The sequence below is a fragment of the Mauremys reevesii genome, linkage group 2 (genome assembly GCF_016161935.1).
Source record: "Mauremys reevesii isolate NIE-2019 linkage group 2, ASM1616193v1, whole genome shotgun sequence".
Taxonomy (NCBI): Eukaryota; Metazoa; Chordata; order Testudines; family Geoemydidae; genus Mauremys; species Mauremys reevesii.
This window is the reverse complement of record NC_052624.1, coordinates 117,864,965-117,879,388: the sequence shown is the minus strand read 5'-3', so window position 1 is coordinate 117,879,388 and position 14,424 is coordinate 117,864,965. Positions and strand designations below refer to the sequence as shown.

Sequence of the window (14,424 nt, the reverse complement as noted above, 5' to 3'; positions counted from 1 at the left end):
CATCATTACACCACAGAAGTCAGAACTTCAATGTCCAATAGTCTTACATACCGTAAGACTATTAATTGGACAATTAACTTCTGCTCTTCAGATATGCTGACCACCTGCAACTCCTATTAACTGGATGATCAGTACCTGAAGAACAAGGCCTTATTGTCCAATACCATGTTCTTGTATGGGCCCTTTTGATGGGGCCATAGCCGAGGAGTAACTTTAGCAGATCATCTCATCTCAGTTATTGTCCCACTATCTAAACAAGAAAGGTGGGCGCAAAACAGATGGGGTTATTCCTCCCTACAAACTTTTTCTTTTCTTTTTTAAATCTTTTGGAAAAAAATTGCCAGTACTGTAAACTCGGAGGTCAATCCTACACTTACGTGACTTCAACAGGAGTTTTGTCTGAGTGAAACAGCAGCAGAGCCATTAACCATTATTGTTTATATTTATTATGTTGATATGTATGCATACACAGTAAAAGGGATGACTACCTACATAGTCTTTGACATTCCTGTAATCATCTTCACCTACTAATCAACATTTCTTTGCTTTTCTGTTTTTACAATTCACAGCCTTAACATTACATAGATGTCTAGATAAAAAGCATTAAGTCACTGAAAAGACTTTTGAAAACACTCCAAATTGGAAAATTTTGTTCTTAACTATAAATTTGTCTATTTGTAACAGGGAATCCAACAATCTGACTACTCACCTAAATGATTACTCAACAACAGAGCAGTAACTATAGCACAAGCCCAGGAGGTAACTTCCAACACAGAAGAGAACCTATGAAATACTTGTCAGTGTTACAGAGCTAGTTGCATCTCTGTCCCCTTTCTGTGCCCCTAAGGTCTCAGGCCACCACTACCTCTTTTGGGGTGGAATTCTGCAATTCTCCCACTCTTAGCCCATGCTCCTGGACTACAGTACCCAGCGTATCAACTGCATTTCCTAGCATGTTCAACTGGGTTCACCACCTGTAGTTCTTACCTTTGAGAGTCAGTAGTGAACATAGTGAGCAGACAGCCTTCTTAAAACTAACATATTGCTTACATATTGCAGTGGGAACAAAGCATTTCAAGAAAAAGGATTTTTAAAACCGTTAACATGCCATTTTGTCTTATCTAAAGCCCCTACCATCCTGTAATGGTAACCTGGGCAGACCCAGCTTCCTCAGGCACCCCAGATATTATAGATTGTATCCTTCGCATGCCAATGTTGGCACATGGAGTGGAAACTAGTTTGTTCCATCCCTCTTTATTATTAGCTGCTGTTTCCATCTGCTCTATGGTGTTGAGTTTGACTGTTCTGTCCTCCCAGCTAACAGTTCTTCTTAAGGTCTCCCTTGGAGTGAGGAAATGAGAGCACCCAATTGGTTACCACTTGACAGCTTCATGTGGAGTCTGCGTATTGGCAACCGGAGTACATGTCCCAAATGTGTCCAACACTTCCTCCTAATTCTAGTGGAGACAACCTACAGGTTGGTACTTTCTCCGATCTCTGTTGGTAATAAAGTCTCTCCATTGAATCCCAGGAGCTTTTGTAGCACTTATTTTAAAAAGACATCTAATTTTCTATATGATGTATTGGAAGCTCTTCAGCTGTCACAGCCATATGTTAGCACTGAGATTACATTTGAGCTGAAATTTTTCAGGTTTTGTCTGGTACTGTCTCGCTTTGATTTCCAAATGTTACTGAGTTTATTGAATGTTGTGGATGCCCTTTCTATCCTTGACGTCACTTCTTTCTTGACATCTCCATTGGCTAATATGGTGCTTGTGATGGGACATCTGCACCACACTGGTAGAGATGGGGTTAGCAGAGACCTGGGGAGGCTACGGAGAGTGAGGAACAGCCAATCAGGGCTCACTGAGCCCATATAAAAGGAGTTGCAGGGCAGAGTAGTTCAGTTGCTGCTGGGAGCCCAGGGAGTAAGGACTGTGTCCCTGGAGGGCTAAGAGAACTATAAGCACCTTGGACAGAGAAGTGGTTGGCTCCTGGGACTGAGCAGCTGCGCTCTGAGATGAAGGTGAAGAAGGTGCTGGGGCCATGGGGAAGTGGCCCAGGGAAATAGAGCAGTATTGACAGAGGCTACAGAAGGACAACAGGAGGCTGCTATTTACAGGGTGCCTGGGTCACCTCCCTTGCTCCTGGGGAAGTGGCTGGACTGTTGGATGGCGATACCTAACCCTGGAAGGGGAAAACACAGCTGATGACCTAGCCGGAGGGCTGAGTTGAGAAGAGGATGCTGAGGTTCTGGGAGAGGAGAGAGGCGCCATAGGCGCGAGCAGAGACAGAGTGCTGGTGTGCAAACTGTGAATGTGGGCATCAGCCTTTAGCTAATCCCCAGCATGACCAGGAGGAGGTGCCAGTCTGGCAATGAGGGCTGTACCCCCATGACAGTGCTGGCAAAGTAAAGGAACTGTTCTACTGTCTTGAGGTTTTTGCCTTCTAATATTATGTTATCGCTTGACATTTGGACTTCAAGGATGTCTGTTTTGGTGTAACTGATTTCGATCCCTGCTTGGCCTGCTGTTTTTGCCAACGTGTCTGTAGATTTTTGGAGTGTTGCTCCATAATGTAATATCACCAAAGCCTAGATCTTCTAGGCATTTGCCTTCTATGCATGCTATGCCAGTGTTTGTATTGCTAATATACTTCATTATCCAGTTTATAACAATGTCAAATAACAGTGGAGACAGAACACAGCCCTGTTTCATGCCAATATCCACACTGAACCACTCTATTATCTGGTTGTTCGCCTTTACAGAACACTTTGCATAGCTGTACATAGCCTTGATGTTAATGACTTTAGCTGGATTTCCATACAATTGACCAACACTGCACAATGTATGCCCATGCAGGCTGTCAAATGCCTTTTGAAACTGATAATAAACAAGTGCCTGCCATTCTATACATTCTTCTATGATAGTCCTTAGTCCAGAATCTCTTGGGCCTCAATCCAGTCTGTTCTTTGATGGTAAAAGCTCTAACCTTCTCTGCAACACATTGATTTTCCATGCCCTCTTCTCCCACATCTGAAGAATTTTATCATCCAATTCCTAATCCCTAAAGGATTAGATCAAATGACTCAGCTGATTCTACGAGGCAAGAACCTCAGTGCTGTCGCCAAAGCTGTGCTGCAGCTAGGACATTCCTGTGATAGAAGTACTATCCTTAGATGAGTCCCCCCGACAATTTGCTTATTCCACAGCAGGGCAAATATTGCTCTGAACTGGGAGCAAGTCGCAAGAGGCACTTTTAGAAGCACAGACTTTTCCCGATACCTGTAATTCCAGGTAAATAATACTCATACCCCATTCCAGAGATTACCATATTCTCTGACAAATTTAGGTCCTGGGTGGCTCAGACAGATCACGCTAGCAATTTTTATTCTATTGGAATGTCCATCAAGTGTTTGCCCTTAGACATATTCCTGGTTTTTCAGGCACCACTCCAGAGATCAAAACAGTAAATGAAGGGTTAAAATCTCATTATATAGAGAACCAGGGCCATTACTCCAAACTGGCAGAAGGAATGCCTGCAGAGGAAGGAATTTTCCTGTTCAGATTTCCAAAAGGTTTCAGTGACTTAATACATTTAATGTTAAACCATAATAGCTTTGAGCCGGAGCATGGTTTTCACATTCAGCATCAAGTTCAGTGAATTACAGTAATCCACACCAGAGATGTCAAATGCATGAATCACTGTGGCCAGATCCTTGTCTGGAAGGAAGGGAGAATTTTCCTGGCAAGTTGGAGGTGAAAGAAAGCATTTTTAAACAATGATACTTCATGTTGGACTTTGAAGCTTCACACCACACTGATGAATGAATGCCTTCAGTGGAAAGCGGAGCCAACATCTACACTAGTTTTTCACTGCATTTCCCCTTTCCAACCATCACCATTTTGTTCTTGCCTAGATTTAGCTTGAGACAGTTGCTTTTTATCTAAGTGCTGATTGCTTGTAGGCATTATCACAGTTTTGTAGTGGTGGTAATTGCATCCGTTCAGAATGAGATATACAAGTGAGTTATTGTGTTGTTGGCAGCAAAACCACTGTCTCTTCTGTAGTCTCATGTAGATATAGAAGAAGTGAAGAGTTTTAGAGAGGACAACTCATCATTCTCTTAGCTCTGCTGGAAAGGTACAATCACAGCGATCTACTCCTGTTATGTCACATAGGCAGGTTAACAGCACCTTGTGGCCTACTATGTAAAAAGCTGCAAAGAGGTCCAACAGCATGAGTATGGAGATTTTGCCTGTGTTCATGGCTCTAAGAAAGTAGTCTTTTAGCATCATTAGAGCGGTTTCTGTGCTGTGCCCTGGTCTGAACCCTGATTGTGAGGCATTCAGGATGTTGGCTGCCATCACACGTAGTTAGACTTTCATGATTACTACTTCTGATCTTTCCAAAAGATCTTGAAGATCTTACCAGTAGGAAAAATGCTCTTGAAATGCAGAGAGCTTGCTAAGATCCAAAGCTTTTTAGAAAGCTGTATCTAACTTCAGACCACCAAATGACGTATGATCAGGTGTGTTCTAGAGATGTCATCCTCAGGGGCGGATCCAGGCCCCAGCATGCCAAGCGCGTGCTTGGGGCGGCAAGCCGCGGGGGGCGCTCTGCCGGTCACTGGGAGGGCGGCAGGCAGCCAGCCTTCGGCGGCATGCCTGCAGACGGTCCTCTGGTCCCGCGGCTCCGGTGGGACGTGGCACGCCTGCGGAAGGTACACTGGATCCGCGGGACCGGCGACCAGCAGAGCACCCCCCGCGGCATGCCGCTGTGCTTGAGGTGGTGAAATGTCTAGAACCGCCCCTGGTCATCCTTATCCCAGGTCTACAACAAGATGTGCTTTCCGGCCACTGTGGATCAGAGAAAAGACTATGAAGTGAATCCTGTGATATTACAAGAAAACATGTTATACAAAAATAAAATAAAAATGTAGGAACATAGGAATTGCCATATTGGAGCAGACCCATGGTCCATCTAGATTAGCACCCTGTCTCATAGAGTGGCCAGAACCAGATGCTTCAGAGGATTGCCTAAGAACCCCGTAGTAGGCAGATGTGGAATAATCTGTCCCTCATACAGGTCTCACCCTGATCTCTAATAGTTAGAGATTGGCTTAAACTCAGAAGCTCAAGTTTAATGCCATTTCCAAAATCTGTACTGTCACTGATTATGACAAATCTGGATATTCTTAATATCCGTATAAATATCCATTCACTTTTTTAATCTCATTATGTTCTTGGTCTCAATGACTTCCTGTGGCAATGAGTTCTAGTTTAATTACATACGGTGGAGGAAAATTTTTCCTGAGAAAAATTTTTCAAATTTTTGAATTTGCCAACTTCTAATTTCATTGAATTTTGCCTTCTTACAGCTTTGAGACAGGGAAAACAGAAGCTCCCAATCTATCTTCTCTGTAATTTTATATATTTTTATTGTTTTCCCTCTTATTTGTCTCCTTTCTAAGGTAGATTGGGATTGTTTCTCTTCACATGGGAATTTTACCAGCTTTTGATCATTCTTGTCATTCTTCACTGAATCCCCTTCAGTTCTTCAATACCCTTTTTGAAATCGAGTGTCCAGTACGTCACATAGTATTCTAAGCGAGGTTACACCACTGAGTTATATAAAGGAATTAGTGTTTTCAGTATTATTCTTCATCCCATTCCTAACGTGTTAGCTTTTTTGACTGCAGTTGCACACTGAGCAGATATTTTCATTGAACTGTCTACAGTGACGACCCTGGCCCCTTTCTTGGGTTGATACAGTTAATTTGGAATCCTGTTAGGTACATGAGTAGTTATAATTTTCCCTCCAATGTGCATTACTTTACATTTCACGACACTGAATATTATTTGCCATCATGTTACCCATTCACCCAAAATGTTTAGCTCTGAAGATTCTCATGGTCTTCTCTGGTCCTGAATAACTTAAGGGATAGCTCAGTGGTTAAAGAACTGAGTGTCATATGCAAATTTGCTACCTATTAACCACCCTTTCTAGATCACTGTTTTAATATATTAAACATAGGACATAGTATGGAACCTTTGAGGCCCCCGACGTTAAATTTTTTGCCATGATTAAAGTTGACTTACTCCTATTCTTTGCTTTGTCTCCTGTCCAGTTTTTGATAAAGAACAAAAACAGTACTTTGCCTCTCACCCATAACTACTCTGACTTTTTTAGTAGTCTCTTCCTATGGACCTTACCAAAGGCCTTTTGGAGAACTAAATAAATTAAGACAACTGGTTTCCTTTTATTCACTACTTTACTGACACACTCAGATAATTCTAAGAGATTAGTGAGACAACTTTTCGTTGTTGAATCCTAGCTCATTAAATATCTGGAAGATTTTGTTATTCTTTTTAAACCATCAATTCAACTGATTTGCCAGGTACAGACAGATAGCAAGGCTTACAGATTTATCATTTTCTTGATCATCTATCAAGCCTTTCTTAAACATAAATAAAACATTTGCTACTTTCCAGTACTCTGGAAGAGTAACTGTTTAATGAAAAATTACCAATTTGTGTTACCAACTCAGTTACTTCATACTTAAACTCCTTCAAATCTCTTGGATGTACACCACCTGGGCCTGATGGTTTACTGCATTTTACATTATCAGCATGCTCCAAATCCTCTTCTCCTGTCACTTCAGTCTGAGAGCACCTCACCTTTGTTACCAGGAAAGATTAGGTCTGGGGTAGGAATCTCACCAATTTTCTCACTAATGAAGACTGATGGAAAGAAATCATTTAGCTGCTCAGCAATGGTTTTATCTTCTCAAATTGCTCAGTTTAGCCCTTGAGGATCCAGTGGACCCACCAATTCATTTGCAGGCTTCCTGCTTCCAATATATTTAAAGAAGCTCATGTTTATTTTTACACCTTTAGCTATTTACTTTTTGAATTTCATTTTGGCCCTTCTAACTTTCCTCTTCTTTAATAACTGCTGTAATTTATACTCCTGTTCACTGGCTAAGCTAGGGTAAGAATTCCAAATTTTGAAGGATTTCAATTTGCACAAACAGCCTTTTGACTAACCTCATTTTATTTAAATCTTTTTTCTAAAGATTAGTGTCACTTTTTAATACTCTACCTGCTGTTTGAATGTTAAACCTAATCATACTATTGTCAGTATTTCAGCGTAGTTTAGCTACCATCACTTCTTGAATTAATTCTTGTGTGCTAATTAATAGCCTATGCCCTAGAACCAGTTGTTGAAAGAGGCAATCATTTGAAGTGTCAAGAAATGGTTTCTTTAAACTCTGTCCTGTTATGCCATTTGACCAGTTTCTATATGGATAAAGTCCCACTTTATTGTTTTGTTGGATTTTACTGCCTGACTGGTCTCTCTCAGTACTGAGTGCTCAATTTCATTTGCTTGATATGGAAGCTCGAAGTAACACCTACTAATATATTTACATTTTTAGTTTGGGATTTGTATCAATATAGATTCACTTGTGTAGTAGTCTCCATTCAGCATTTTTAAGCTCATTCAGTTCTATGGAATCACTAATATATAGCACTACTCCTCAACATCTCTGGCCTTTTCTCTCTTTTTTGTATCGTTTATAAGTAGATATTACAATAGCCGGCTGGTTTTGAGCATTCCGCCACATTTCTGAGATACCTAATTTTGCTTTTAAAACTCTTGCCTTGGCACACAGAAACTTCTTGCTTATATTCTTGCCTACGTGTCTGTTTTTATATAACTCCTTGATCCAACACCAAGCTAATTTTGTGGAATGTACCTCTGTGTTCTTATCCTGTCTCTGCTCTCGTGTACTTGTATTTTCACTCTACCCTTTATTGGATACACAGATACCATTGTACTACCCACATCTTTAACAAATGTCTTTGTCCAACTTGTGTGCATTTCAGCTCCTGCCAGCTTTCCCCCCAGCTTTTAGTTGAGCCATTTCTCCAAACTCATTTATTTTACATGTTAACAGTCTGGTTCCATTTTGACTAAAAAGAACCTTATGCAAATTTTGAAATTTTTTAGACACTGTTGCCCAAATACATTTGTTAGTCTCTAAGGTGCCACAAGGACTCCTCGTTGTTTTTGTTTTCCTTAAGTTTCTCTTGAGAGGCCTTGTTAAGAATGCTGATGCAGGAAGAGACATATAACTTTTCTTCCCTGGGAGCCAGGGGCGGCTCCAGGCACCAGCGCTCAAAACGTGTGCCTGGGGCGGCAAGCTGCGGGGGGCGCAGGCTGGTGGCCGTGAGGGCGGCAATCAGGCAGCCTTCGGCAGCGCGCCTGCGGAAGGTCCCCCTGTCCCGCAGATTCAGCAGCAATTCGGCGGTGGGTACGCCGAAGCCACGGGACTGGCAGCGGCAGATCACTCACACAAAAGCCGCCGAATCCGCGTGCTTGGGGCAGCAAAAAACAGAGCCGCCCCTGCTGGGAGCAACAATTCTGAATCAACATTATCTTTCAAAGACTCACATAAAAAGAAAGTTTCCCCATTCTCTTTCATCGTACAAGGGATTTCTTAGTACAATAGTCTTCAGGGATTTCACATCTGACCCCTCACTCTCAAAAACCTAGGTGACTTTAGGAATAAGTATATTCAGATTGCTCTCAGCATGAATTTTATGACTTGAAGCTGAAGAGATTTCACCTTGCTCAAGAGTATGACAACAATCCCCTTTTAGAGTTTATCTGAACTTTCCTTTATCAACCTGTCTTGCACCCTCCCACACACAAAACTTTATTTTTCTTATGATGAGAATCTGAGGGGGATGGTTCAACACCAAAGAGTCACTGTTGACTGGGAAGGGTGAAGGATCTTTACTGGCTATGGGAGGAGGCAGTGTCTGTAAACTCAATCTTCCACACCAAATTAACTTGAAAGGAGACAGGATGAGGCGTAACATTTTATTCATATAAATATGTGCCCCTAAAAAGAGAAAACATGGGAGTGAAGGGGAAACTATCTGCAGAGCTGGCAGTAGGTCAAGGAACAGAAATAGAGAGAAGCGACTGAGAGATGCTTTTAAAATATAGATCAAAAAGATGTTTTTGGTTTTTTTTAAATAAAGTATGTGAATTTAGGTCCAGACCACCATTCTTAAAATTAATTTGTGTTCACTATCAAAATGGAGACCACCCTCACTTTGTATAAAATGTCTAACTCTTGAAACACAAAACAAAGAAAGGAAAGAGGAGGAACTGACCAGTAAGTACAAGTTTAAATGTCGCCTAATGTACTGAATTTGGTTTCTTCTAATGTAACAGAGCTAACACTGGGCCTGGTGGGCAGGAATTGATGACTGGATTACACCTGGATGAAAAAGGGAGCTGAAGGTAACAGTGGGTCTTAATGGAATGGGGGAGTGAGAAAAAGGACAAGCTACTGGTAAAAAACCTTTAAAAAATATTAAATTTACATTGAGTTTTAGAAAAAAATGACAAAATGTTACTCTGAAAAAAAACTATTTGATTGCATCTCATTAATTACCTAAAGGTACAAGATACAGACAAATACTTTTAAGAAGGAACATACAGGTTCGACTGGGTGTTCATAGATTCTCATGCTTTTTGGATGGAGGATGGGCATGCGGGGATTGGGGGGGGGGGACTTATTTTAAACCCTGCAACTCTGCACTTAAAGAAATTCAAGAAAATTGGTTTTGCTTTAAGTAACCTTGAAACTGTGTATTAGTAATAATGGCCACTCTATGAGGGCCCAAAACCAGAAAACAGTGGATATGACCCAGAATATAATCCTACATTCACAAGTGTATTCTGAACCTCTTCTTTATTGCCTTGGCCATGTCATTTCATGACTGTAAGGAGTGTAAAGTGGCTTATTACCAATGGTGTCAATTTGGATAGGGTATGAGCCAAGTTTCTGAAGTTTAGCCCTTACACTGAGCAGCTAACCCAACCAGCATACAACACACCCCAACATTTTCAAGTGAGTATTGCTTCAGGATAATCTGAAATCAGGGATCCTCCCCAAGCTCCAGAAGAACTGAGTTTAAAGTATCTTCAACTCCAGACTGTGAAGATGTAGATGACTTAGAAGAGGCTTGATTTTCAAAGAATAGTTGATCAACACTTTCTGAAAATCAAGTACCTTTAAGGTATCTTAAGTTGGGCACCCAAAAATTAAGGCACAAAATAAAATCACTTTTGAAATTCTTGGCCACAATGCAGCACCATCACCAACAAAAAATTAGCATTTTAGCCATAACTTTCCGAAATCCTTCATTCTGTGTGTATATACACACTAAAATTCAGACCCAGAATTCACCCTAGTTTAGCTGCCCAAAAGGGTGAATTATAGGTCTGAATTTATTGTAAACAAGGCCTCAGACTGTAAGTTGTGCATATCAGAGAAACATTTTTTATTTAGTCTCTAATGCCTATCACAACAGATATATAAAAAATCATCACCACATGTTTAGGAGACCTTGCCAGAATGACTTGCCAATGGAAGAAATTTAAAAAAAAGTTTCCAAAAGCCAGAGGGACACAAACATTTTTAAGTTTTGACAGGAGCTAAAAATTCAGATGCACTATTAGAGCTCCATCCCATATCCTCATTTGAATACTTTTGATAGTTAACTGTATGAAAAATTAAAAGTTTCCATGTTCCAAATGACACACAGTACTTTTCATGGGAAATGCCTAATTCCAAAAAGAGTAATAATGTAATTACAATTAGACTACGATATTTACATTTTCAGTTGAGGTAGTTATTTTAAAATATTCTAAATGCATGGATACGCCTTAAGGAAAGAGATGCATAATTACTCTAGTTCAGTTGTTGGACTGAGGTAGGTTTCCTTTTCATAGAGAGAAATATTTAAAAAAAACTGAGATTTCCATGTGTGAAACTGACATATCTGTTTTTCTATGATAAGAAATCATAGAAATATAGAGCTGGAAGGGACCTCAAGAGGTCATTTTAGTCCATCCCCCCTGTGCAAAGGCAGGACCTTAGACTATCTCTGAGAGGTGTTTGTCCAACCTGTCCTTAAAAACCTCCAATTATAGGGTTTCCACAACCTTCCTTGGTAACCCATTCCAGTGCTTACCTATTCTTATAGTAAGAAGCTTTTTCCTAATATATAATCTAAATCTCCTTTGCTCTATATATTAAGCCCATTACACTTCTTCTCCAAGTCCACTAAAGGTAGGACAACTCATCTCCATGCTCTTTATAACAGCCCTCAATATATTTGAAGAGTGTTATCAGGTCCTCCCTCAGTCTCTTCTCAAGACTAAACATGCCCATTTTTTTTAACCTTTCCTCATAGGTCAGGCTTTCTAAGTCTTTTTTCATTTTTTATGGTCACCTCTGGACTCTCTCGAATTTGTCCACATCTTTCCTTAAAGTATTGCACTGAGAACTGGCTACAATACTCCAACTGAGACCTCACCACTGCCAAGTAAAGTGGAACAATTACCTTCTGTGTCTTACATATGACACTCCTGCTAATAAACCCCAGAATGACATTAGGTTTTTTTTGCAACTGCACCACACTTTTGGCTCATGTTCAGTTTCTCATCCACTATAATCACCAGATGCTTTTCAGCAATACTACCCACCTAGCCAGTTATTCTACATTTTTAGTTGTATGTTGCATTTTTTAAGTGTAGTCCTTTGCAATTGTCTTTATTGAATTTCATCTTCTTGATTTCAGACCATTTTCTAATCCTGTTCTCCAAAATGCATGCAACCTCTCCCAGCTTGGTGCCATCTGCAAATTTTGTAAGTATACTCTCCACTCCATTTTTCAAGTCATTAATGAAAATATTGACTAGCATCAGATCAAGACAGACCCCTGCAGCACCCCACTAAATAAGTCCTCTCGCTTTCACAGAGAACCATTAATAAAACTTTTTAATTAGCATGGTTTTCCAACCAGTTGTGCCCCCACCTTAGAGCAAGTTCCCTAGACCACATTTTCCTAGTTTGTTTATGAGAATGTCATACTGGACTGTGTCAAAAGCTTCACTAAAATCAAGGTACGACATCTACCATTTCTCTCCTATGCACTAGGACAGTAACCTGTCAAAGAAGGAAATTAGGTTGGTGTGGCATGATTTGTTCCCGAAAAATCCATGTTGTCTATTCCTTATCACCCTGTTATCCTCTAAGTGCTTACAAACTGTCTAATAATTTGTTCCACTGTCTTTCCAGGCATCTAAGCTAGATTCACGTCTATAAATTTCCAGGTTCTCTCTATTCCCCTTTTTAAATATAGGTGCTATGTTTGTCCTTCTCCTGTCCTCTGGGACCTCACCCATCTTCCATGAGTTATTGAAGATAATTGTTAAAAGTTCTGAGAATTGTTTCAACTAGTTCTTTAAGTACCCTAGGGTGAATTTCATCAGACCTTACACTTTTTCCCCCTATTCTGGATTGTTACTTGCCCCTTGTTATTAGTTGTGACCAGATGCTTAGCACACTTAATACTGTTTTAGTTAAGACAGAACCAGAATAGGCATTAAACACCTCAGCCTTCTTGGTGTCATCCGTTATTAGCTATGCAGGAAAACTAAATACCTGAAACAGAATTTAAATAAAGCTTTTATTATGTGATGGCTATCCAGGGAGAGATAACAGTTATAGAAGAAGCCAAAAAGAATAGCAGCACACATCAAAAGAAATGAAGCAGAAAAGAATGAGTATTTTACTTAAGACAGGATATGAAGCAATAATTACCTGCCCATTCTGTTGAATATACAAACTAATTTTGCAGTCATCGCCACCACAAGCTAATATTGGTACTGCAAAAAAAGAGAAAAAATTAAGTGTTTGTTATTAAATCTTGTAACTTTAGCATTATGTGATCTTTGTTAAAAGAAAAAACGGGCACAAGATAAAACCATAAATATAACTGAATAATATAATGGAACTTCAAAGTAGTAAAAGACTTATTTAAAAGCATCTAAAATGGAAGTTCTTGTAGATATATAGTATCTGCTACAAATATTGAGAAGCTGAAGGACACGTACCTCTAATTTAGGTCTCCAATGTACCTCTAGTAAGTCCAGTTGTGACAGATATGGCAATTTCCTGCAATATCTTTGGGAGATCTTACACGCTATAAATAATGGCCATACTGGGTCAGACCAGTGGTCCCTTTAGTCCAGTATGCTATCTTCTGACAGTGACCAGTAGCAGATGCATCAGAAGGAGTGAACAGAACAGGACACTTTTATCAAGCCCTGTCATCCAGTCCCAGCTTCTAGCAGTCAGATGTTTACAAACATGCCAAGCATGGATCTGTGTCCCTGACAATCTTGGCTAACAGACATTGAACTTAGCGCCGATCCCCTGGCCCAGCTGCATGGCAGCAGCTCTGTTCCTGGGCTCCAGCCACACAGTGGTGGGAGCAGGCCCTGGGTGCCAACCCCTGGCCCAGGCCGCACAGCAGTAAGTGCTGGCTCAGAAGGCATTGGCCCCAGGCGCTGACCCACAGCTCTGGCTGTGCGGCAGCAGGCTCTGATCCCTGGCTCCGGGCACGCAGTCCTGTCCCCAGCACCAGGCTCTGGCTGCATGACAGCAGACACCAGGCCCGGGAGCTGGCCACGTGACAGTGGGATTCATCATCCATCCCTATTGCCCCTGGCCCCCACTGCTTCCCACAGCCTGCATCCATCCCCATCATTGCCCCGGGCCCCCGCTGCCTCCCCAGCGCCACATCCATCCCACCATCGCCTCTGGCCCCTGATGCCTGCCCCTTCAACCTCCCTCCCCCCCATCCAGAGCTTAATGGGTGTAGGGTTTGCTGAGAAAAGTGATATTTACAAACATGCAAGTATCACTTTTCACAGCAGACTTACTAGCTATCTGTGAAAAGTGATACTTGTATATTTGTTAATATCACTTATTACTTTTTATAGCCTCCCAGGTAGTTACTAAGTGTGCTGTGATATTAACAAATATACAAATATCACTCCTGAAGGGGGAGGCAGCGTTATTTTTATTACTGAGTCTGCCAAAAAACCCTACACATATAAATTACAATTATTTGGATGTGTATCTGTGCATATTTAATTGTTTTTCCTAAAGTTAATTAAATATTTTAGGAAAAAGTGTCAGTGCGGCCACCAGTGAAAGTTGATGGCCACACTCCGAGGCCACCAAAATTTGTTGTGAAAACCCCTGGTCTAGGCAGCCTAGCTTGCTGTGAATAACACAGTATAGGTAAGAAACTGGGCTGCCTGGAATTCCACTGGTCAGGAGGGAGAGAGATGTGCATCTCTCTCCCAGAGAAGTGACAGCGGAGAGCCAGAAGCCTAAAAGTTGACGTCCTTGCTGAACCACAGAAAGGGAAATACAGGAACAGTTGCCCTGAACTGTGACACCAAGCATTATTATTTCTGGGAAGTTTGTAGAAATGTATTCGTCATATACCTCCTCAACTACACAAACGTTGGACTTGATCCCTT

The 14,424-nt window shown here is 41.0% G+C and overlaps 1 protein-coding gene across 5 annotated transcripts in view; it reads right to left on the bottom strand.

Annotated features, from left to right (window-relative positions):
- Positions 1 to 14,424, bottom strand: part of ELP2 (elongator acetyltransferase complex subunit 2) — a 100,824-nt gene that overhangs the window by 47,561 nt on the left and 38,839 nt on the right. For all 5 annotated transcript variants that reach the window (XM_039524785.1, XM_039524783.1, XM_039524786.1 and 2 more), the window contains one exon: positions 12,692 to 12,756. In XM_039524785.1, coding sequence (XP_039380719.1) covers positions 12,692 to 12,756 — 65 coding nt within the window. The remainder of the gene's footprint in view (positions 1 to 12,691; positions 12,757 to 14,424) is intronic.